Here is a 26,706-nt window from a genome sequence, read left to right on the forward strand (position 1 = left end):
AAGAACGAAAACACGGCGACAAGATGACGTGTTCCACCCAATTAGAGACGGATCCTTACGATGCTGAGCATAATTGACACGTTCACCGCTTTAGAACTGGACGGTTGTGATATAAGCGTTGGACGGTCACGATCGGCAAAAACCACACTGTGTACTTGGGAATGCCACATGCCCCTGAGGCGGCGGTAGCTTACTGACGTTGAATCCCGCGTCGCGACCAATAGAAATCGGCGAAACAGCAAATCACAACTGGCATTTATATAAGAGGAACGGCGACGGCAGTATAAACCAAGCGGGTCGGAGCTTCGCACGGCGTGAACCGACTTTTCCGGAAGACGCCTCCGAACCCGTTTCTTCTTCTCTTTTTGCGTTCGAGTTCTCTCGACTGCGCGACCATCCCGATCCCGATTCCGTTCTTCCCTCGTTCCTTGTCGTGATTCCCGTGATGGGCAAGGGCCTGCTGCTGCTCCCCTTCCTCTTCTCGCTGCTGGCAGCGGCGGCTGCTGCTGCTGCGGAGGCTAGGGCGAATAAGTCGTCGTCCCTCGAAGGCCTCTTCTGGGCTACCGGCAAGGACGAGAGCGAACTTCTGGCTATGGTGGAGTCCAAGGAGGAACCATCTGCGCGGGAGGACGAGATCGATGGGTTCGCCGGAGGCTTCTCCTCCTTGGACGGCATGTTGCAGTGGGCCATCGGTAAAGCTGCCACTTCCATCTTTATTATTATTATTTAAATTTGAATCTGGTTAGGTTCGTTCGTTCTTGTTTGTTCAGATTACGAGCCCGTGATGCTTGATGATTTACTCTCCTTGACATAGTTCTTATTTTTTGAGCCCTCACTTGGAAAAACACACGATTAGGTCTTTTTAAGCTTTCAAGCCTTCTTTTATCTATTTCAGAATAGAAACGAGAAAAAGTCATTCATCTTTGAGTTAATTGTAAAGTGAAATAAAAATTTCAACATGGAATGTTGAAAGTAATAAATAGAAATTAGGAGACAAGTACAAGAAGGTAAGACAAGGCTAGGCTAATCCTATGTGAACAATAGACAACTTTGTTTTATATACGCCTATAAGGAGACCTATGATTTCATAGTAATAAAAGGTTTGAGAGCACTCATAGGGTCACAGATTGGAAGATTTTAATATTTTTCTTTTTCCAAACACACAAGGAGATGATAACAGCACCAGATTTTAGCCTCTTCTTTGTTCTATGGTTCATAAGTTGTTCGGGCCTCTTTTTGTTGATTGTAACTTTGAAGTGAAAACTCACAAATGGGGGGATAAGGGAGCAGGAAAGAAGCAGATGGTCAAGATCTACATGTTAGAGTATAAATACAGTTGGTGTTTTTGGCTACTCTTGTCAATAAGAATCTTCTTTATGAAATGTAATTTAGGTTTGAAGACATAAATATCTTAATTTTCATTAGGCAGGGAATTTCCGTATGGTGGGAGTGGAAGGATATTGGAACGTACAATGTTCCAAAAATTGTAGGAAGTAATGCTAAGATCCTATTGGGCTGCATGCTTAACATTTTTTGTCACTGGGGAAGTATTGGGGTGAAGCAGTTGTTAAGTTTGCATGATATAATTTATGACCAAGGATTCTACTAATACCATCTCTTTGTTAGGAGCCTTTGGTGTTACTGACACACATTCTAGAACTTGGTGGTTGTGGTCTTATGTTTTGATGTGAAGTTGTGGAGTCTAGGAAGCTAGTCCATTAGTTGGGCCTAATGCACCCAGAATCGAATGAAATCCTTCCACTTTGAAATGCCAAGAGTGACTCTTTTAGTAGGAGTTTCCCTGCAGAGTTGGAACTGTATGAGAACACTAGTTGCCTATTCCACAAAATATCCTTCAGCCTAATGTCATCAAACAATCTCCACTATCACTTTTCTAGTACAGTAAAATTGAATTAAGTGCACCACATGTCATCATCATCTATAGGAAGCTAAGAAGCACGGACACGTGCTTCTCATGGATGTGTCTGTGTCCGACATGTGTTGGACACTCGCATGCAGTGCTGCGCTCATATGGTCCTCACGTGAGGGCCATATGCTACGCAAGAAAAGAAATATAGAGATCGTCGCAAGGAAACATATATCAACTATATTTGGAGATTGTTAAATATTATTTAATGATTTTAATTTTTTTCATCCTATATGATGATATTCATTTGTTCACATTGCTGAGTTTATAAAATTTAAGTATAAATACTATAAAACTTATGTTAATTGAATATTATATATATTAAAAAAATGCATGTGCCCTCGTTGTATCCATGTCCTTTAAAAAAAACAACGATGTGTTGCCATGTCTATGTATGTGTGGTGTTTGTGTTCGGTGTCCGTACTTAGACAGGAAGATTGTATACTCTAGTGAAGATTTGTTTAGATGTTGGATATAACTTTAGATGATGGGATTTAGATTGGGGATTGCATGAGACTTCACTGGTCCAATGCTCAGAATGAGATTAGAGGCTTTGGTTATGAAGACATATAAGAGAACATCTCTATAGCCAACACAAAAAGAAGGCTGAAATGACAAGTAGCTTTCTTAAGTCCCCGCTTGGTTTATGCCAATTCCTAGACCTTAGCAGGACACAAGTTTAGAGGAAAAAATTTAAGCCTTCATATAAAGATGTAGTTGTTCTGAACATGGTTCACCTTCCCTGTCTGTATCGGTATACCGATTGACTGTCGGTATGGTATGTACCAAATTGTACCAATCTACCGACACATGATACGGTTGGACATATTGATAGATTGGTATGTACCACCAGGCAGTATACCGCGGTACGACGAACCGTGGTTCTAAAAGCCTTTGTAATCTCAAAGTTGAAATTCAGCTGATAAAAAACCACTCTCATGATATTCTTCATAGTGGTCCATCCTCATGATGTTCTTCATTGTGGTGAATGATTTCTTTAGTATACTCAATATTGTAATATACAAATGAGAAAAGCTGATTAGTATTATCTCAAGGAAGAAGTGCTGAGTCTATAAGCAAAGACCTTAGCAGTCATCTTACAAACACAATTTAGCAAGCTGATTGGGGTAGAAGTCCAAGGCCTTGTAAATCCTTATATATAGATTATTACAATCTAAGAGTAGTTGAATTTTTAAAAATCTCTGGAGTATTTGTTAATCAACTTAATTCGGAAGAAATCATAAACTCGACATTAATACTTGAGTAAGCAAGAATCAATTATGTAATTATGGCAGTTACATCATCTGCTTTGCCACTCCTATGCATCACAAAACCAAGATCTTCAACTTAATTAAGAACTTTTGATGGAGGATATACATTGATAACCACTATAATATAATAAAATTGTCTTATGTTAATCTTTAATTTGCCTACATAAATTTTGAATATATATGTAAAATATGTACATGTATGAATATTCAAATAGAAGACTGTAACATATACTTCAAAAATTTTTCCAGACCAATTGTTTTACCATGTATCCATAAATTTTATCACAATTTGTTTATAAGATGAATTGGTGAAACTGTATTCATGGAAACCTAATCATCATTTACTACTAACGTCAATTTGGCATTTGATGATCAAGGACCTCCACACAATAAGGTTTTCATTTCTGCAATTATACACGTCATTCTCTTCTTGTTGTTTATGGAGTGATTTGCCAAATAATAAACCTTAATGTTCCATGACTAAGATCTTATGCATCAGGCACCTTACTTAAATATCAGGCACACGTGAGAAATCTTCAACATTTTCTGCAAAGGTGCATCACTCACAAACATCCTAATGATTGTACAAATTTAGATGCTCTTGTTCTTAGCATGCAATCAACTTTTTGTTGCTTACGCATAAGAAATGTCTAAAATTTTTCCTGGTCATATATCTTTAACACACACACACACATACATATATAATGCTTGAGGTAACACAGCCTCAAGTTAATTTTAATATATTACTAAATTTCTAACGATATGGAGTTATGGACTCTGAATTTTGTTATGATGTTAGGACAGATTTGCTTGTTGTTGTATTGATGAACTCTTGTCTTTCAAAGTTTGACATATTAACTTTTAATTTATGTGCTGGTTTCTTTTTGTTAATAAAATTATTTAATGGAAAGGCTGAACATTTTTATATAATCCATTGTTTGTTCATCCGTTTACTATGATGATATCTTGGTCACAGGATCTGTTGCTGTCAACAAGATGATCTTTTTGCTCCTAGAAGAGTAAAATGGAGCTGTAGATGGAAACTTGTACATTATTTTCTTTTCCACTTTCAGCCATGAATTTTTGTTGGCATCAAGATAAATATGCTTTATGCATATGCTACCATTTGTTTTGCAATTATTTCTTTGGTGACTAGTTCAAATTGGTGTTAACACTGCAAAGTTATTGTGCCCCAGTTTAATTCTCTGTTATGGTGCTTATAGAGGGTCTCTGCTATTATGTGCCTTGTATCTCGACTATTCTAACATATAATGAAACTTTGCAAGCAAAGCTCTCTATAAGACACGGATTGAACAAAGTGATAGAAATTAGAAATCCCTTTTCTGGAATTTATGATTGTTATAGAGCATGAACATTTTCTCTGGCTATTACACTCATGCATATGCTTATTTTACACTATCTATTATTTTTTTAGTATGGTTGATTAAAGTTTGGCCTTTACATCCTTATCTAATTCATCAACAAAGCAGGCCATTCTGATCCAGAAAAATTGAAGGAAAAAGCTATGGATGTTCAAAGATTATCTGAAGATGAACTGAAAAGGAGGCGGTTAGAAATAAAGGTCAGAATATCCTGATATGTATTATTTTCATAAATTTTCTGAAAATGAACTGAGGAAGTGTCTATTCTAATTTTCTATTAGTATTTTCCTTTTTTTATGTTTTTTGCTTTCATAATTAGTTTCTATTATTTAGATCTCTCTGCCGGATCTTATTGGGGAGTTTCAACCCATCACCAATGATGCTACTTTGTAGACTCATTTAAAAGATCTGTTAACATTGTGGACGACATTTCCTGTTGGATAATGTTTGTTAAATCCTGATTTTTCTTGATGTTTGCATTGTCTAAGGATCAAATATTTGCTTTAGGACTTGGAACTTTGCACAAGTGTGAACTTCATAAAATGCTGCTATGCTTTAAAGAAATCAAAAAGCATATCAAAGAATATTGAAAACAATAGATTAATTTTCATTTATCAGAGGTTCTTGTTTGACTCTCTACATTCTCCTATGTCACAACAGATATGATTTCCCATGAGGAATAAGTTACTGGTGCTAAATGTTACTTAAATCATAAATCATGATATGTATTTATCTATTTTAAACTATAGATAAATGTTCAACCTTTTCGTATGAAACTTATAAATTTAAAATATTATATATTGTTTTATCTATGCATTACAATTTAAAATTTATAAATGTTCAACACTCATAAAATTCAATTTTTAGGTGAAGGTTTCTTGTAGGAAGAGCTTGTAGGCTTTACTATAAGTTACAATTAATCATTGTTTGTCGATGACTTAGGTCATTGGTCAGCAGATGAGGGAGGGGAGTTGAACTATAATTGCCAAGACAGGAAACTAGTTCAAATGATATATACATACATACATACATACATACATACATATATATATATATATATATATATATATATATATATATATGGGAAATTATAAAAATATAACACTATTCAAAGTGGAAATTGGAAATAGATTCCATAACAAATAATCATATTGACCAAAATTAGAAAAAAATTATGCAGTGCAATGTGAAACAAATTAAAAGAAATTCTTATGTAAAAATTGGATTAAATCTTATCATAATGTTGACTTGGTATTAAAATCTATTAATAACTTAGTTTTTCTAGAAGGATCGAATTTTGAGACTATACTCCAAATTTTTAGATGCTGCATATTCAGATTATTATAGATAACATAATCAAGTCTAATATCGCTTTGCTTGGTGGAAAAGATTAAAGCGATTGAATCTTTTTTTAGTAAACATTCATAGACTATTACTAACACCGCCGATGTTGGTCCCAAGACCAGATGAAAACGGTAGAGAGTTGCGTTAGGTCACTGATAATTAGTGTAAAACTACGTTAAATCTCATGAACTTGGATCTTAACTTATTAATCTCAATTTCCGAAAAAAATCAATGTAGTTGACCCCAAATAGTCTGGATTTATGGCTTTGTTGTTGTTGTGTATTCATAGACTATTACTGTCTAAGGCTTTAAATATTGAAGTTTTAATTCGTTCCAAGGTTTAGAATTTGGTCCTATTGATACCTTGTCAAATCAGTATGGTAGCAATAGATTGGGCAGGACACCGACCTGTACCATCCATTGTTAATGAAAAAGTAATAAACAAATAAATAGCAGCTGGTATTGATCTGTATAATATGTTGTTGGTCCTTGGATGGATTGATAAATACCGGTCAGTGCATTATCAATCTGACCGGTGTTTGAACCTTGCTTGGTGCCTTGTCACATTTTATGGATAATAAGGGCATTTTCCCATCAGCTGTAGCAGTTAGTTTACATAATTGTTATATTTTGCATATTATCCTTTCTTATCTCAAATATTGCAGAATGCCAGAATGTTGCGTGCCTATATTTGGTTTGAGCAAAGTAATTAATACTTAACATTCTTCCTGATTGTTCTATCATGATATAGGAGTTGATGGAGAAACTTAAAACGCCATCTGATGCAGAGTTGATGAAAATAGCGATTGCTGACTTGAACAATTCTTCTATTACATTGGAAGATCGACAACGTGCATTGAATGAGCTCCTGTTTCTCGTTGAGCCAATTGATAATGCAAATGGTAACTCTAATTTTAGTTAATTGATACTACATTGAAGGCTGAACAATGTGCCTTAATAAGCTATGTTTGGTCTTCTATTTCCTCTATTTAGGTGGCGATATTATTCTACTTGCACAATTTTTCGACAATTATGACTAGATATTATATTCATGTCACATGCCTTGAATGACCTCCTGTTTCTTGTTGAGCCAATTGATGATGCAAATGGTATCCCTAACTAAACTGATATTCTGATACTACATTGAAACACTGTAACATGCCCTACTAAGCTATGTTTGGTCTTTAAGGTGATGTTATTAAACTTATTATTCGACTTGCACAAATTTTCAACACATTTGAATCGATACTATATTCATGTCCGAAGAAGATTAAAGCTGACATAATTGCAACTAAGCCAAGCCATCCTTCCTTCTCAAGCTATTTGCTTTAGACCAGGAAAATAGCATTGCTTTTGTTGTTCTGAATTAAGTAATATTTCTAATATGATCTCTAAGATTGAATGGATTATTCCCTGATATTTTCTCTTGCCTCAAACCTCTGATATTTCACCAAGAAATTATAGATTGAGCATGCTCGTTTTAACTGGTTTTCTTTTTTACAGATTTATGTTTGCATTTTAACGTGCAAGGTTCTTCGTTGAATTCGACTCTGTTGATAGGGTGATTGCCACTGATTCATCACTTTATTACTAGAAAAGAAAGAATTAACCTCTAAGAAAATATTAGTGGTGAGAAAGTGAGATTAGTGAGGGGGATTAGAGACAAAAGAATTTTATGTTATAATAACATATATACATTCCTAAGGGGCTACACCGATGTGCTTATGGATTATATTGACTCTAAACTTGTTAACATTATTAGGAGTCAAGGAAATATGATGACCTCTCAATGTGTTGACTAAGCTACTGACTACCTCTGGGCCCCCAATGAGGGCTGGTCATCCCTTTAGCGGACTTCAACTAAGGATGGATGACCCCTAGTTTCCACCAAAGAAGTTTCAAAACCACATGTTATCTCTCTCTATATATATTTTCTATGTTATGATAATGGGTCTCCTTAGCTGTCTTTGATTTGAATTCTTGTTGATCCAAAACGGGAAATTCATACTGCTTGTTGACCAACTAACTAGCTCCAAATCCAATGGAAGTTGGAAACAGTTCAATTGGTTGGTTGATCTTGAGTTAACTTTTTCAAAATCCTGTATAAGCTGTAGTAGGTATTCATAGAGGCATCCAAGTCATTCTTGGATGATGATACGGCAAGCCGAACTTTCTCCTAGTTGCCCAAAGTCCCCAAACCCCGTTGAATCACAAAGGTTCACTCAACCTATGAAGCAGGTTCACTTGGATCTTTGGTGTCGCTGTCCAAGCCCTTCCCTTGACCAGTCCCATCAAGGCTGATCTAGGCCTTCCATGTGCTGATGTAAATGACCCAGGGTTTGAGAATAATTACATCAAGAAAATGATCCAGATTTTGAGAATAATTGCATCATAAGAATTCTCCATCTCAATCACACTTTATTCCCCAGTTGTAGCAGTTGACAAGTGACATCAAGTCATCAAGGTTTTTAATCAGCTCACGTGGTAGGCTAAGTATTACAATAGCCCCATTTGAAGCACACAGATGGGAGATTCTTGTAAGAAATAATCTAGAAGAAAATCCCCATGTGAGGACCACCAATTCAAATCCATGTTTTTGGGTTTTATCCAAATTGATTTTCACACAACTAAATGAATCTGCCCACTAAAGGATAGGGAACGATTGCCCATACATAAGGGTCTTCCGATCAACTACATGATCCTAAAAGATCTATTTGTTCGTATTCAAAAGGATCACCCAGGCATTTGAATCCAAGCTGGAGAAGTTTGGATGTGTTCCAACAATAGCTGGAAATTTAGGTGTCATGGGATCAATTGGAGCTCTCTGATCATCCACGGTTCTTCAGTGAGCACTTGGATAGCATCCACCTTTGAACTAAAATGAGACATTATCTTGCCATATCGAGAACCAAAGGACTCTAGGAAAGAGACCAAAGTTTATAAACTGAAGATCTCGTCACATCCAAAGAAGGTGGTTTCCTTAGAAATCTACCTGCAAGATTACAAAACCACTGTGTCCATTCAACAAGCTTTTCAGCTTCGAACTCCGCAATATCAATCAACGAGTCCTTAATCTTATCATAAAGGAAAGAAAGAAATTATTCAGATTCATATTAGGTGGTCCAACATTATATTCTACCTAGACTCTGATACCAATCAATTTTGGTTACTTCGAGGAAAGTAGCTCCCAGTATAATATTAAAGATAAGCGAGACATTAGGGAGAGGGATTAGTGGGAAAGAAAAGCTTCATTGATACAATAATAGTTTAGATACATGCCCAGGAGATATATCCATGTGCTTATGGACTATATTGACAATGGACTCATCTGTATTATATAAGGTTCAAGAAAATATGAAAGCAAACAAAATTTTCCACTTCTTTTATTGTATATACCACTTCCAAGTTATGTTTTTGTGTCCTCGTAACATTAATCAAAATAACAAGTTTTGAACATGTTCACTTTTGAGGGACTTATGTGTAAAAACCTTGCAAATTATATACATGTGTTATTTTTGTATATGAATACCTAATATTTTGCAATATGAAGTTTTGCACTGATTTATCTACAAGATTATCTTTTTAGTGTCCTTTAATTTGGTTGAAAAGTATTGATGTGCATTTCTGTAGCATATAGTGTATCCACTTTTTGCAAAATGTACTTTTCAATATGAATTTGTAGGTAGCTAACTTTATATTTTGTTAGATCTTGACAAACTTGGTGGGCTTGTCGTGGTGATAAGAGAACTTGATAACACTGAGACAGACATTCGAACAACCTCTGCATGGATTCTGGGGAAAGCCAGTCAAAACAATGCACTTGTTCAGAATCAGGTAATTTCTCTCTTTCCAAGGGTTTAGAAAAAGTCCTCAGAGGATTACTGCACATGAGAACTGGCACAAATTTACAGTCTGATTTGGGTTGCATGCATCCTCATGACATCATTTGGAAAAGCCCTTAAATTTTGTATTTTAACTTGAGAGGGGGCAAGAGTCTAAAGTTTCTGCTTCATCATGACTTAAAACAATTAAAGAATGAAAATAAGTCAATAAAGAGGATATGACACTAGTAGACTATTAAGTTAAGAAACTAGACATTTTTCTGATGTTTCTTGCCCCAAAAAAAGAAATATTTTCATTGGAAGGTTTAAAATCTTGGTCTGGTATATGATACCACTATCACACATTTTGTGCCTATATGGCCTGGTATCAGTCATTTCCAATACCTTACTGTACATTGGTACAATTAGGTATTAATCTGTATTAGCTAATATTGGACAGACTGGTTGATACCAATTCCATTAAATGCATATTAAACCATATTTTTGTTTTTTTTCTCTTAACAATAAACCATATTATGTTTTAAAGACATTATAAATCATATATCATAAACACACAAAAACACATAAAAATACATGAAGTTAGCACATGATATATATGTATATATTATCTATACATAACAAACATACAAGTAAATTCTTGTAAATATGTGACTTTTAATCACTATATAAGCAATACCTTAGCAGGTGGCTACTATCATCAAAACAAATGTTAACAAAATCATAGAGTTATCTTTTCTCTGATGAGATCTAGAGGTCTAAACTTAAAACATTTGTCTTGTTATCAGTTCTTATGAGCAATCCTCTTATGTTATGAACTTTGTATCAGATCCTTACTCATGGAGCACTAACAAAATTAATGAAGATGGTCAACTCCAGCTTCACTGAAGAAGCAGTAAAGGCATTATATGCAATTTCAGCTTTGATCCGTAACAATGAAATTGGTCAGAGGTTGTTCTATTCAGAGGAAGGATATATAATGCTTCAGGTAGGTAATCGAATGTGTAAGATATACAATCCTCCTCTAGTCAGACTAATGAGATGCCATTTCTTCAGGACATAATGGGCAACTCTAGTATTGACATCCGACTTCGCAAAAAAGCTGCTTTTCTGGTAGCAGATTTAGCCGATTATCAATTGCAATATGCAGATAATTCAGAACTCCATTTCTTAGGTGATCGCTTCTTTTTGAAGGCTGTGGTGGATTTAATATTAACCCCAGACCTTGATCTACAGGAGAAGGTATACTTATGACCACCTTAAATTTTTTTGAATTTCCCTTTCTAGGATTAGAAAATGTTCCTATAATGTTCATAGTTAATGTTTTATCAGAAGAAATATTCTATATGGTAATAGTAAAATAAATTAATATATAGTTAAATTTACTCTCGTCATGGTGTACTGCTTCTTTGTTTGGAAGAAACAGCCAGATGTCTAAATGCAGTTGATGTGTTAAATGTTTTGTATCTTTTCTTATAATTAATCCCTGATATTTTAACCGCTTAAAGATATCCAGATTCGAGACCATGGTTCTAGATAGTGGATATACTGAATAAACTATAATGGTCTAATACACCTAACATTTTTTTGTTACTACTGTTTATAAATATCCACATTACCAGCTAAACTTTAGTATGTTTGTTTTTGGCGTACAGAGGTATATTGTAATGGACCCGTTAGTTTGTACTGGTCTAATAAGATTCCAGTACAGGTACCGGTACCGTTGTTCAAAATATTTATCCATTTGGTTTAAACTTTAAAACCTATTGTTGGAAGTTTGATCTGGATAGCTGTTGATTGGTGAATATTCCTCCCATGTTGGGCAGCATCAACTTGACATACCTAGAGAAATCTGAATCTCTCATTTATATCTTTTATAAGGTTTGATTAAAGTAAATGTTTCCGAGGTTGCACCATGATAAATGCTTCTCATTTTAAGTTCAAGTATGTTGGATTGCATTAGCCATAAGAAAGCAGGGGGACCAATTTGGCATTGTTGTTTTATCTGACTGGATTACTAATTTTGCCTGCAATTTATTTGTCTGACTTGTTTTTCCGTCTTGTATATGATGTGTTTTATGTAGGCTTTGTTGGCTGTCAGAAGTTTGCTTCAACTTACCTCCACGGATGCTTCAGATCTCAGAGATTTCTGCAGCTTGGACCGGATACTAGAAAGCACGAGGAAAGATCTTGAAAAATTGATGCTGGAAGAGGATCTCAGAGATTTTGTTAATGAGATTGAAAACCTTCGAAGAGAAGTGGCCATAATATTTCACAGCAAGCTCGAGAAAGTAAGTTGTTCTTTTATGAGTTTGTGAAGTGAGATATAAGATTAATTTTGATAATATTCAATGCGGCAGGTAGCATGGGTTCCGACATGATAAGAATACCAGTGAACAAAGAAAGTTGTATTGGACCTAACTAGGCTGAAAGCATGGATTGCTTCACGATGCTGCTAATGCCCAAGGTTTTTGCTGTGGATGAAGGGAGCCTCCATATTGTGCTTGTCGCTATAACTATATCTTTGCTTAGGCCTTTTCTATTTCCTTTCTTTTTATTATTTGGTATAATTGGTCGGATGAATGAAAATAGTGGCCGCTGTACATATCTTCCAGGTGTACAGACCACTAGATTTCATAAAATTTTCCATATTTGGCTTGCGTTTGACTTCCTTTTTCTACTAGATGAATGGGGCAATGGAGCGTAGTTCTTTTTTTGAAGGTCATCTTTGCAGACTTTGGGAATGAACATTAGAGGTCAAGATGTGCCCTTTTATGGAAAGAGTTTCGTGATCCGAGTGAGTGAGTGTGTGAGAATAAGCCTTAGATGGAGTTACGAAGAATTTGTTTCTACTCCTGTCCGGAGAATAATTCCTTGTAATGGCAAGAGAGAACGGTGTGTCTTCAGAGAAAATATCTAAAGATCCAAACGGTTGTAGAGATTATTCTTTTGTTTTGATACAAATTATGTTAATTTGATTTGATGGTGGTGTGGTGTGAGAGTGATTCCGTAGATGGAGGTGAGCCTCTTTTTGGTACCATTGACCAGGGTGGCATAATTCGTAATGGGTTAGCTAAACCACAGAAGTGGTTGGACTGGTATGGTCCGGTTTTGCCGGGATGCCAGAACAATTCCCAACATGTTTGTAATCCGAGTTGATGTGTGTCTCCCACCTATTAGATACTATTCTAAGTTACGTCAGGGTTTTATTTTTTCTTTTCAAAAAAAAGGAACTTAAATAACGTTCGGGCTTTATATTTTAAAAGTTATACTAATATCCATGTAGTTATTTATCTTAACGTCGTCGATTTTATCAATAAAAATATAAAATAAAAAAAAAATAATTTTTAATATTTCATTAGTGGTGATAGACGATATTAATGGTGACGGACGATAGTGCCACTAAAGATCGTGGGTAACTATTGTGGATAAGAAGAGTGATGATGAAAGGTAATGGTCGTTCCTGCATCGACGCCAACGCATATGCAGAGCAATCATCACCCCTCGTCGTCGTTCTTTTTATGAACAACAGTCACTCGTAGCCTCAAACGGTGTTGTCATTCGTCACCACCAACGTTATTTGTCATCACCCACTGAAACGTAAAAATTATTTTTTTATCCTTTATTTTCGTGTTTCTGTTAATAAAATTGATATAGATATTTTTCTTTTATGACTATATGGATGTCAATATAATTTACCTTTTGTTTTTGTGTTTCGACTGATAAAATTGACGACGTTAGGATAAATAAACATAAATATTTTACTTTTATGATTATAGAAATATCAATATAATTTCTTAAAAGTGTAGGACCGGATACTAAAAATAACTAACTACATAGAATAATTTATAACTAATCTGATTATTTGATAGGTACAAAAACAAAGTCAGGAGGATAATTACCCTCCCAAATATCTGATTACATTCTCTATACGGAAAGTGAATAATGTAAGTCTGCGGAGGATCGTTTTGATTTGTTGGACAATCTCCATTGTGGGTCGGCTTTCTCGGTGAAGATGTCAGAGTGGAAGCATTAGTTTCAATCGGGATATTTAACCCAAGGCATAGGCCAGTGGTGATGAGTCCTCACTCCATCTATACACAGTTTTTTCTTACTCGAGCATTCTTGTCATGCTTAAATATTGGCTTTGATATCAAATATAGATCTAATAGGTTAGTTGACCTATTAACTTTGTTTAATTAAAATCACTGATCAAAATAATTAAGTTGAGATTAATAATAATACATTAAGTAGATTCTCATAAATTAATTTTAATCTTATTCGACATGAAACTAATTGAAATATTACACCATATATCATTACAATCTAAATGATTAGTATCTAAAGAAGCAATAAAATTTAAAGAGAAACTTGAAGTTTAGAAGAGATTGATATGCCTAGGAGTTGACTCAGGAAAATATTTTTTTTATTTGGATGAAATCTCATGAATGAAAAAGATGTAATTGATAATTTGGCAAGACATTTTATTTACATAAAAGTAAATTAAAATATCAACTCCTAAGGTGGCAATTAGGATCAAAGCAAAAGGTGTTAATTTCCATTGAGATGTGGCTTTATTGAGAAGGTGGGTTGATGTTTGAGCTACTAGGATATAAATAGATAAGGAGATAATAATTGCATTAGCTTTTGAAATGTGAAGAAAGATACCATTTATAAGGCATTGAAAAGTATATGTAAGCAAAAATCCATTCTATAAATTGGGATGGGAAATTCATTAGAGGAAGCACTTTACTAATGACATGGTAGCTTAAGAAAGTCCATCAAAAGTTTTTTTTTTAAAATCAATTTTAATAATAACCAAGGGATTCATTCTTATCTTTCTAAGACACATAAAATGAAATATTATCGTAAAATAAAAATCGATTGATAACCACTAATAGGGTGGTTAAGGAATAGTTTAAGTTGATTTGTAAGAATAGGATGGAATTTATTGATAACATAATAGGATGGAATTTATTGATAAATGTTAGGGATAAATATTCAAAATGGAATTGATTGACATCTCAATAATGTCTATAAAACTCCTTAGTAAATCCATAACTTCATGGACTCTTACCCAACCCCGTAGACATAACTAAAACAAGGTGGAATCAGGCTAGAATGCATACTTGAATCTAGATAATTAAAAGAAGGCCAAGAAAAGTTGTATTGCTATATGGAGAATGATAGCTCCAGAGATTATCTAGTAATTATTAAGGGTTAATAGAATATCTTTGGTATGCATGGCGATCGGGTAGTGATGCCTCTAATGAAATTTCATCTTATTTTATAAGCTTTTAAATTATGAAAGCATTAACCTCATTAATCCAATCACATTTAGCTTTTACCCAATATTTCAGACATTTAAGTTGTACAAGATTTTGGATAGTAGGACTAGCGTTATCCAAAGAGACAACTAATATAGTTATTGAATCATTAATATACTCTATCTGTGTTGGTATCGACGTAGATGTAAAGTGATTTTCACCTCTCGTCATCATTCTCCACATCCACAACACCCACCCACGACCCCAACGATACCGTCGTCTGTTACTATTAACTAGAATATTAAAATCTAATTACGGAAGTAGTGACACGAAACATCAATAATCTTTTTTTTATCATTGTAACTAATTATTATTTTTTACCTGTTCATATTTTTTTCTGTAAAAAAAAATGTTCTTATATATTATGAGAGGTTCCAACTACAGTAACCTTTTACGCAGTAGGATGTCTCACAACTTGAAATAATATATCAGTCACATATTGAAAACTGTAAGACAAATTTCGTACATTTTCCGGAGCATCAAACCAACAGAGAAGATAATAATACTTCCAACAATAAAAAGAAAAAAAAGAAAATTGCAGAATGAACAGAGACCAAGATTCAAGTAGGATCACAAGGCAATGCTTCATTGATGTGTCTTTGGGAAAGAGTCTTTACCATGCCCTTGAATATTTTCCAAAACCATAATACATTCATCACCGCCATCATCCGAGGTACCATCGGCAGACTGTAGAACCTCAGGGGAAATATTGTTTTCACCTAAAGACAAAAGGATGAGAAGGTTAAGTTGTCATATGATCATCTTGTTTTGTTTCGAGGAGCAAAAAATCATTCGACCCATGAAATCTTCAAACCGTTCATGATCTCGAAGCACATATCGGTTGACAATGAATACTTTCAATCGTTAAACAATGTCTGATGAAACTAAGAGATCAAGAAAAATTGTGCAAATTTTCAATCAAATCACAACATTCGAAAATCATGGAAAGTATATACATACAAAATCCTTTTGATAAATGAAGGCTTGAAAACAAAAAGATCAATAGTGACAACTGTGTTAGTCCCACGAAACTATTCATCTTGTTACCCTGAGCGAGGATAAATAAACTCATCTATAATTTTAACAGTCAAAATATTGTCTGAAAACTGTATCATTTTCTGACGATAATATTGATGCACTTTAGATATTAAATCTTTTACTTTTTCTGTCCTGAGATGCATGGACAGCTCAATATTGTTTGTACAATTAATTTTCAGTCAAATATGTTGCATCAACAAAGTTCCTGCATCATTTATATCCTATATTTAGGCAAAAAAGAAGTGATAAATGTATAAATTTCCACAAGCTCCATTTTCAAACAAAATTTTGAAAGTGATATTTCTAGGTCTCCATGTTTATGCTGCCTACTGCATACCTGGTAAAAATGAAGATACATGTGGGTGAAGAAATAGATGAACAAAAGGATCCTCGCAACCTGCAAGAAGAGTTATTCAACATGTCAAAGAAAGAAAAGAGTAAATGAAGAAAGAAGTCATGCTAGTGACACATGCTATAACTGGCTTAGCTCATTTTAACATGGATCAACTTAATAATTAATTTATCTGCTCCTAACAGTGTTAGAATACTTGATTCAGCCAGGAGATCAATTACTGCAGTTATGTTTAGTAACGACGCTCAAGACATACACTACACCGTTGTGGATGCATAACAGACTTGGAAATTTTTTTCTTTTTTGGTGCAATATAGCTAGTTTTAAGGTCAAATGAGTGATGGGTCAGTCTATTTCACTTAACACTACAACTGACCTACAAGAAATCTGCACCCAAGTAAAAAAAGGAGACACACATGTGCAACCATACATTAGTAACAAGTTCCATTGCTGTAACCTCACACTTCTATTGCTTGAACTTTGCCAATTCCTTAATCCTATTAAATGGAATGTAAAGAGGAGTTGTCCTACCAGCCATCCAAGGAATAAAGCCACACCATTGTAAATGCACGTATTTGAACTCTTCTGTCCAGAAAGGTCCAAATACCTGCAGAAATTCTTGTCTTAGAGATAACATCTAATTTAGATCGAAGGCTGAAAAGACTTTTTTTTTTCCCCCAAAGTATACCATCTGAGGTTCACAAATGGAGTTGTGGCTTCAGTAAACAAAACCATGAGTATGTATAGATGTGCTTTACCACTAATCAGGCAGAGAAAAATTGAACACATGGATAGTCCATGATGCGAGACCTGAAATGATGCACTCGATCTCTAGCGTACACAAAAACATCTTAAAGAAACCTACATTCAGTCCAAATAATTCAAATAGAACTTACATATTCTTTGCCACCTAACGACGGAAAAAGCCATAAAATCATTGCCAAGTCTGAAAGAAAATAACCAAGTGATATCTGTACAAAAAAAGACATTGAACATAAGCTAATGACAAGATGGAGAGTATAAATACTGAAAATATATTCCTTTTAGTTCAGATGTCATGTGCAAAAAAATTGATTTTGGACAAATTGTGTATGTCAGTGGAAGATGATATATTGCAGCTCACTTAATTGTATCCACCCCCATGGAAAATCAAGTAGATTTCACAGAGGAGAACAGATAATCCAAGACAAACTGACGATCACATAATCTCCAACCAAGATCATTCTTAAACATACTGATTTCTAATTTCATATTAACATTATATTCAAATGAATAAATTTGAGTGGATTGTCAAATCAGAATGGTTCGTTTTCTTTCAATATTACCTGTAGGATATTGGTAAAGGATTAAAATGCTAACCCAACGAACAGAAGTAATGGATTTCTTTAGTTAAATAAGCATTTGAAAAAGAAAAAGGAAAAACCCTCCTGTTGGCATATTATAGATTGTTCAAACAAAACTGATAAATCAGATGAGCCAGCAACCTACCCCAAAAATAAGATCTGATAGAAGTGATTTTCTATTTACTAAATCTCTTCTTGTGTACCATTTTTAAAAAGGTCTGATACCACTATGAAATAAAATGAAAGTGCTGCAGCTACCAGTGCATGGAAAGTAGAGAAACCCCTGAATGCAAAAGTTGGTAAGGAATCCTGAACTGATTAAAGCTGATGAATTGTCCACTAGGAATCTAACAAGCATTAATGCCTGCACATGTGCATTAAAGATGATGACTTGTCCAACAGGAACCCAACAAGCATTAATGCTGCACATTTACGGATTGTTCCACACAATCTTTTCTAATTTGCTTAGCTTGCTGTATCCGTTAATGTACACCAAGCTGATTTTATGTGTAACTTCATATACCTGCATGATTAAAAAAAAATAATTTCAATTAGAATAGATAAAAAGCAAGATGCCAAAAGGATCTCTTTCGCCTTTTTGTATTGCATTACAGAAATTTATTGCTTAAAGTCATTCTTACAAAAAGCAATCATCACTAAGATAATTTATCTAACACCAAGAAAAATCTCCATTAATTAAAAGTTACATGGCAGTTCTGTATAAACCATGAGCAGTTTCATAGTAAATAAACATTTCATCCCGTGTAAGATTTTTCTCAATCTGTGGAAATAAGCTGAAAAGTTAAGTTTAGATTGGCGAGGCTCCTAAATAGATAAAAAAGTAGCTAAAATAGTAATAACAACTCAGAAGGAGATAATTATGAAAAGAGCATTATGTGGTTTGGTATGTTACCCTTTTATATTTTTGGCATTCCGACAATGCATATACAAGTAGGATTGTGAATAAGCACATCAATGAGGTCATAAAACTTAGGACACTAGTTAACATGTTATGTTTTGACCGAACCAGATAAAGAGGCTTAACTAAGAATATATGCGGGTGGAGTTGTGCTTCCTCTGTCAAAAAGTATACGATAAGCAGCAACTAGCTATGCATCAACGGAGAATTATGTTGTGCACCACAGTCAGGATTTGATGACTATTATTTGAAGAAAATAAATGAAAACTGGTCCACAATAAAGCATCAAGGCTAGGTACTTTGTAGAAGTAAACAAAATGGGCTATCCAAAAGAAGTAAGAAACTGATGAATGACCAACATATCATACAATGACTAGGTGTCAAAGAACATAGAAATGACCAAATCCAAGCGACTTGCCGAAAAGAAGAACCTCACCTAAATGACATGCAACTTATGATTATTTAGTCCAGTCCTTACTCCTTTTCACTTTTACATTCAATATAACAAAGGAAAGATTTTCTCCATCTATAACGCCAGCAAATGTTATCGGAGGCTTTCGAATAATTGGCACAGAGCATCAGCCATCTCAAGACTCCGCCAAGTCCTGGGAATCTATCTATAACCCAATTGCATCAGAAATCTACTTCACACCACTTAAAAATATAAGCCCGTAAAAGAAACTGCTCGCAAGTTGGCGCCACGAGTAAATTTGCAAGTTGATGCGAGAATACAGTGTAACGGTTATTATTAAATATCTTATTTAATAATAACGTAACCGTTCTTATTAAGATTCATAATTCATTATCATGAATTTCTTCATTTATTATGGTTTAAATGATTTCAGTTTCTTATTCTTTATGCATGAAACCGTTATTATTAAATTAAATATTTAATATCATTAAGTTCTTCATTATGGTCCAAACGTTACAAATTTGAATTAATTCTTGAACGTTATGAGTTGGTGATGATAAATGTTCTTGATGGGAGAACATCTATATATACATGAGGATTTTGGTCCCTTGGCTCAATCATCTCTTTGAAGCGAAAGGCTTTCCTACACCATCTAAAGTGAGAGTTCTGAGCCGAGAAGAACCAAAGTTCAAGAAGAAACCTCTGCAGAAATTCTTGACGATAATGGCCGGAGGTATGCTATTTCGTTTCCGCATTAGTTTATTGTGTTTCTATTACAATGATTTAGAAACGCAAGTTGGCTTCATCAAAATTTCTTACATACAGCATAATCTTCTAAATGGAAAAGAAATCAAACTGGGGATTTAATCTCTACGTACAAATTTACACGTAATGATGCCGGAGAAAACTGAAATGAGCCAAAGAACTTGCTCGGTCCGACCACAATGTCCCTCCATCACTGCCTCCCCCTTCGATCACTCCGAAAACCTGCACGCGAACTGCAAATTCGACCCAGTATCCAGCAGTACCAAACTATACCCAACACTTGGTCATTCTAGAATCAAGAACTTATCAGAGGAAAACCAATAGTTTGACGAAAGAAAGATCGGACTGGCAAATAGGAAGGCCTCAGCTCTTGAGGATTATTCGAGAAAGAAGTACTGAGAACAGGCAGGGTATGGAAGAAGGGAGAGCCGAACTTGCGGAGGGGAGCGAAGACCGACAAAGAAGCTTTGTTGGGGACGGCGGAGCTCATCTCTTGAGGATTAAATCGAGCAACAAGTACTGAGAAGTGGATGAATTGCGAATGGAACAGACAGGATATGGAAGAAGGGAGATCCGAACTTGCGGAGGGGAGCGAAGACCGACGATGAAGCTTTGTTGGGGACGGCGGATCTCGTGGCGCACGCTGTTTTCTAATCGATCGACCTTATATCTGCCGTGGTGTCTCTCGTGGGACATATCATACTTTAAAGACGGCGAAAGCGAATGATGCGGCGGAGCGGATCAGAGATCTTGCGGTGCGAGATGAGGAGAGAGAGAGGGAAGGATGACACCAGAGCCGTCGGATGTCACCGTAACGGATAGACTTGGGTTTGAATTTGGTAGCACGTGACGGACCGTACGAACCTCGACTGAGATTTGCATACGTATCCCTCAGCACGTGTTCCACCGCACCTAAATTTACATTTATATTTATATCCCTCGAAATTAAAGAATAACTAATATAATTGATTATATATAAGGTGAATTGACAGAAAAAATTTCTAATTTTAAGATATTATCACTTTGTCATTTGTCATAAATAAATTGATAAAATTATTAGAAAACCCTTTCATTTTGTTTGTTTTTTTCCAAAATGGTTTTTTTTTTTCAATCAGTATTTTTTTTATATTTTTAAAATGTTGATGACAGGATAAGAAAAAATAGTCGTTTGCGTTGCATCAGTTGAGCACCATCAACAAATACTCAGAAAGAAACAAATTCTATTTAATTAGACTATTAGATTAAATCTCAAAAGGTACCTCTAAATTTCCTAATGATATTTTACATAGAGCTGCAAGATATTAGTGAGGATTACGTGGGCACGGCATCAACGAGCCATGCAATGCATTATTAGCCTCATTGCATGCAACGTTTGCATCGAGTACAGCGATAAATGCCAATTCATTAGCCTCGGACGCCACCGAAGAGGCATTTCCAATTATGCCCCCGCGACTCCATCCCAGATCCGCCTCTTCCACTCGATCCAAGTCACGGATTCGATCTAAGATGCCTAATAATGCGTCCGCGTACATCTCCTCCACTGCAACAGACCAATAATTCTGCAATTAGCAGTCCTTTTCACTGTAGCTTGTAGAGAAGAGGTTGCTTCCGAGAACAGGGAATACGAACGTCCTTTTTCTCTTGATACTTCTGCAATGGACTCCATCCTGTAGGCGTGTGACTAATTAAAACATATGAATGATTGATCTATGGCAACAGTAGGCCTCGTCATTGATAGAACGGACCCGAAAGAGGATGGCTTCTCTCCACCAAACCAACGCATCGACCAATCTCCGACTCCATCGCCATCTTACTGCTGCCTGGAGAAATTTCCTCATATCTTTGACATGACACTTCGAGCTGCGGTGTCTGCCACACTCTGGCATTCCCCGTGGCGCCGAACCCTAAAGATCAACTGTTACCATAGCACCATTAGAAATCCTAAACATCTCTCCCATGCTTGGGCTTCCTCCAAACACTGACTGCACACTGACTGCGCCTGTCAGCCGGGAGAGAGGACAAGGACACGGCCACGGCCACGGCCACGGCCAACTCACCGTGTCTTTCCTCTCTTTCTCGAGATCGCGAGTGAGACCACACTGCCGCTCCCTATCTCGGTCTCTGGGATGGTACGGTCAGTCTGTAAGAGGGAAAAGGACCTCTCGTTGGAAATGACCATCCAAGAAAAAGCAGTGTCGACGCTAACTCACCTCGTTCAACGCATTCATGGCAAAGACGGATCTATGACATGCACACAGGGAAGACAGGAAAAAAAGGAGAGATTTTTGTAACTCTTGAGAGACTACGGAACAGTGACTAACAAGTAACGAGGAGCATTAGAAGAAACTAGAGTGGAGGTGGCGGCGGCCGGGAGTGGCTGATTGGCCTCCAAGCGGAAGCGGTGAGCAAGCAAAGATCCTTCCATCCCAGCTTAAGAGTGCCGTTCTCCTCCACCAAAGTGTAGCCGTCGGAGGGGAACATGCCGAGGAGGAGGGTGGCCTGGGCCGCTGCATTGCCGGCGAGCGAGACCCCGCGGAACCCGGACTGGCCGAGCTTCTCCCTCCAGTTGCTGAACTTGACCTCGCCAGTGCGCGCCGGTCCGCCCACCGCGAGCACGTTGCGGATCTCGCGAGACAGCAGCTGCTGCTCCACGATGTGCCGCTCCTGGCTGTCCTCGCTGTAGCTGGCGCCGAGCGAGTCGAACAGGGCTGAGTAGTAGTGGATTGCCTCCACGAACCGGGCCAAGAAGGAACCTGCTTGGCTGAGGTCCTGCTCCACCATTGTCACCACCTTGGGTGCCAACCTACACAAGCACCAACACTTGCAGATTAATGAAGGTTGGACTGTCTTCATCAACATCAATTATTAGCGGAACCAGATGAAGAGGAGAAAAGAATCTTCTTCGAGCAATCTCAATGATCCGGCCTCCAAAGCGATCTCTTTTGACACACTTCCCAAGCGTATGGGTGCACTAATTATTGCTTTACATGTTCTAAGGCAAGCCAAAGCTAGAAACATCAAACAGTGTTCACACAGAACCTTCAAACCTTGTGAGACAAGAGGACACGAGGATATCACAAATGGGAAATTTGGATCAAGTCGAGAAGCTAATATGATAGAAGTAAAAGACTAGAAAGTAATAACAATCAGTCCATCAAAAGCACCTCCAATTCTTACGGGTGGGGAAGAAGCAGAACCATACCATGTGGAGTGCGAGGAAGAGCACTGGAAGAGATGCCTCGGCAAATTCGTTCTACGATTAGTAGTAACTATTCCACTAAAGAACACAGAATGGACGAAGAAAAGAAGCAAACCCGAAGAAGAGGAAGATAAGAGCAGCTGGTGTACCTCTGGAGAAGCCACAGAGTGTTGGTATCGGAACCGGTAACGTCGTAGAGAGAATGCTGCAGCCAGTGAACGGCGAGGGCCTCGCGGCGGGAGACACCAAGGCGCTCGGGGTCCAGATTGCCGACCTTCTCGGCAATGGGGATGAACTCAAAGGGGAGGCCGAGCGTTTCGGCGAAGTCGGAGAGGCGCTTGCCGGTAGCCTCGAGTGCCTCCATCGAGTATCCGAGGCCTGTGAGGCGCACCCGTGGCGGGCCGCCGGGACGGGAGGCCAGGATGTGGAAGAGACCCGGCCACTGGAGGCCCTGCATGATGTCGAAGTCGATGATGTGCACACGGTCCTCGCGCTCGAACGCCTCCTGGATGGCCTGGTTGGCCGTGAAGTGGGAGAACTTGACGAAGGGGCTGATGCCGTTGAAGACCTGGAAGGCGGAGGCCAGACGGTGGCGGTGGGGCACCGTCGGAAGCGGAGCGTAGAGGCCCAGGCACGAGCTCACCAGACGAGCCGACATGGCCTCCGAGAAATAGGCCGCCACGCGCTGGGCCGACGTGCCGAAGGGGGTCGACAACTCCGATATCTCCAGTAGCAGCCGGTTAGCCTCCTCCAGGTTGTCCGCGGCTACCGCTTCCGCGCAATGGAGCAGGAGCGTCAGCAGGTGGAGGCCCTCCTCGTCCCGCTTCCTCAGTTGCAGTTCGTCCCTCTTCTCCTTCGCTGCCGCTGCCGCTGCGGCAGCCGAAGTCGCAGCAGTTGCCTCCTCGGAGGAAACGGAGTTGGAGCTCCGTTGTGGATGAGTTTGAGGTTGCAATGGTGGCTGCGGCCTCTGCTGCGCACTCTGGAGGCGACTCGTCGGCTCTTCCCATCGACCGCAAGTAGCTACCGCTGCGGAAGGGAATGGCGGCGGCGGATTCGCCCGTTTGGGCGCCGGGCCTACTTCCGGAAGCGGCGGGGCCATCCTGGTGTCTCTCCGCCGCTTGTCGGAGAGATCCGATGCAGCGCTCCCGGGGAGGGAGGGCACCACTGGAACCGGCGACGGGTCGGATATAAGCGACCGGAGTCGCAGCTCAAGGAGGGCCGCCAAGCCTGGGTTGCAAGGGTGGACGATCTCGCGGACACTATTGACTATCTGAGGTATGGAAACCTCGCCACCGGCCGAACTACTAATTATATCGCGGATAATCCCGTCCACCCAAGCGGTGCCCGCCCCATCATCATCGGAGCCACCACCACCAACGCCGCCGGCAGAGGAAGAAACCAGCTGAAGGCCCTCCGCGCTCGAAGCGGGCAAAACAATCCGATCAAACTCGGGCGGAAACGGCGGCAAGCCGGAGAAACCACAGACAGCCGGAGAGGGAAGAGCGGGAAGCGGAGGAGCAGGCAAAGATGGCAGAGGAACGGGCGGAGTACTACTAGTTGTAACAGGCAACAAAACCGAAGCCGCAGCGTTGTGTTGACCGACGTCAACGGACGGCGTCGAAGACGGATTGAACAGTAGAGAGGGCTGGCCGGAGAGGTCCCCTGGGAACGCAGGAGTCGCGGAAGAGCCGGTGGAAACACCGCGGCGAGGTAGACGAGCTGCGCTGTAAGAAGAAGGACCGGACTGGAGGTCGAGCTCCGACGCCAGCCTCTTCTTCACCATCTTATCTTGTTCCTCCTGCTGGTGGAGATAGATGAGTTGCAGAAGCTCTTCCTCCTGCTGATGCTGATAATAAATCGACTGGGGAGGCAAAAACAGTAGTGGTTGGGGTGGAGGAAGCGTGGTGGAGTTGGTATAAATAAGTGATGACGATGATGATGTGGTGGAGGAGGAGGAGGAGTTGGAGTTGGAGTTGGGATGATCAGCGGAGGAGGATGCGGAAGAGTCATGAACTGGGGGAGGGAAGAGGAGGAAAGAGGTGGAGGCCATCAGAAAAAACAAGGGGAAGCAGCTCTCGGCATGCCACTGGAGTGACTCGGGGAAGGAGTAGCAGCTGCTGCTGCAGCAGCAGTAGTAGTAGGAGAAAGAGTTCAGCAAGCATGGAAATAACCCCAGCAGTAATTATAGCAGTAGATGGGTGGGAAGGAGGAGAGCCTGCGGGGCACCTCCTTGGGCTCTGTTCAAACACAGGGTTGCTACAAGGAGATAACGGCGGGGGAGTTCGGACATCGGCGCTTGGATTCGATTCTGTGGTCGCTCTTCTCCATAACACACCAAAAGATCTCTCTCTCTCTCTCTCCGTGAGGTTCGAGGAAAATGGCCCCCTTTCGAGTGCCTTTTTACTTGGGGGGGATGGAGGAGTTGGTGAGTGGTTTACATGGGAGTCTTTTGCGTTTGACTTGGGGCGGTGAGGGCTGATGAGGGAGGGGGGGTAATAAATAAACGTGGGCCAGCAGGGAAGCTGGGAGTGATCCATGGGGAAGAGAGCTGATGCATCATTGGGGATCGGATTACTTTTAGCTTCCAATGAAAAGGTTATCGATTGCTATCTGTGTCTTGTGAGAGTTGGATTTGGAGGAAGAAATCTATATTAGATTTATTGAAAGGTGTGTTTGTGTGTGTGTGTAAGGGTGAAGTCAAATTTGCCATCGGCTCAGTACGCTTTTACTAAGTTTGCCTCCGAAGTGCGATTGGTGGGATTAAATACAAGTCAAATTTGCATTTTAATCACGTATAAAATAAGCCGGTGGACCTGATGGTCAAAAAGTAAAGCAACTTTTCAGTACGTTCATTTGCTTGGTTGGGATTCTTCTCTCTAAACAATTCGTCGAACTGGAATTAGTTTATGATGCTGATTGATTTTTATATTAGTAAAGTGTTGACACGTAGAAGTGAGGACCGCTTGTATGATTCAATTTAGTTCGGTACAACCTAATTCATCCGAAAGATCGAACGATAAGACGAAGAATTCTAGATGATAGAATTAAGTTAATATAAAAAATTTATAAATCATGAATATTGAGGATGAGATTCGATCCTCAGGTTTTATCGTCAAATAGGCTAAGATTTGATCAACTAAGTATATTAGCTTACATCCTTGATTGGGTTAGTGAACGTTCTTTCGATTCATGATAAGCCAACTCAATAGACACTATTTCATATGATAATTTAAATCATTCCGAGGATATTTATTAAATTTTTTAGTCTTTTTGTTTCTAATATATATATATTTTTTTAATTTTTTTAAATAATAAAGATCATATTTTAACTCAGAACCTTATAATAAATTATCAAAGAAGCTGACATCTTCAGAAAAAAATATATTTTAAATTTCTCAATTAAAATATTTAATATTAATTGAAAATATTACATCTGTTATGCTATTATCTAATCGTTTTAGCTCGATACTATGAATCGAAGAAAAGAGGTCAAATTTGATATCCCAATATGACATGGTGATGAGTATGGTAATTATGATAAGACTCGGTTGATGTCAGATGACGCCTCACGTAACAGCACCTGGTCAA

At 38.2% G+C, this 26,706-nt stretch overlaps 2 protein-coding genes and 1 pseudogene across 3 annotated transcripts; 1 reads left to right on the top strand and 2 right to left on the bottom strand.

Annotated features, from left to right (window-relative positions):
- The first annotated feature begins 298 nt into the window (after positions 1 to 298).
- Positions 299 to 12,430, top strand: LOC135626691 (hsp70 nucleotide exchange factor FES1-like). Its single transcript, XM_065132202.1, has 8 exons — positions 299 to 692; positions 4,689 to 4,780; positions 6,676 to 6,826; positions 9,631 to 9,758; positions 10,593 to 10,751; positions 10,820 to 11,005; positions 11,848 to 12,054; positions 12,124 to 12,430. The coding sequence occupies exons 1-8, from the start codon at positions 446 to 448 to the stop codon at positions 12,142 to 12,144; spliced, it is 1,191 nt and encodes a 396-aa protein (XP_064988274.1). The 5' UTR covers positions 299 to 445; the 3' UTR covers positions 12,145 to 12,430.
- A 3,049-nt stretch (positions 12,431 to 15,479) lies between these two features.
- Positions 15,480 to 21,585, bottom strand: LOC103972590 (uncharacterized; annotated as a pseudogene).
- Positions 21,126 to 25,492, bottom strand: LOC135626694 (protein SCARECROW 2-like). Of its 2 annotated transcripts, XM_065132207.1 has the most exons (3): positions 23,268 to 25,492; positions 22,241 to 22,722; positions 21,126 to 22,059 (listed from the first exon to the last, which is right to left on the bottom strand). In XM_065132207.1, the coding sequence occupies exons 1-2, from the start codon at positions 25,166 to 25,168 to the stop codon at positions 22,266 to 22,268; spliced, it is 2,358 nt and encodes a 785-aa protein (XP_064988279.1). In that variant the 5' UTR covers positions 25,169 to 25,492; the 3' UTR covers positions 21,126 to 22,059; positions 22,241 to 22,265. The 2 variants fall into 2 exon arrangements, with proteins under 2 accessions (XP_064988279.1, XP_064988278.1); XM_065132206.1 differs by lacking the exon at positions 21,126 to 22,059 and having other exon boundaries at positions 22,186 to 22,722.
- Between the last annotated feature and the right edge of the window lie 1,214 nt (positions 25,493 to 26,706).

Source organism: Musa acuminata, chromosome BXJ2-11 (genome assembly GCF_036884655.1).
Source record: "Musa acuminata AAA Group cultivar baxijiao chromosome BXJ2-11, Cavendish_Baxijiao_AAA, whole genome shotgun sequence".
Taxonomy (NCBI): Eukaryota; Viridiplantae; Streptophyta; class Magnoliopsida; order Zingiberales; family Musaceae; genus Musa; species Musa acuminata.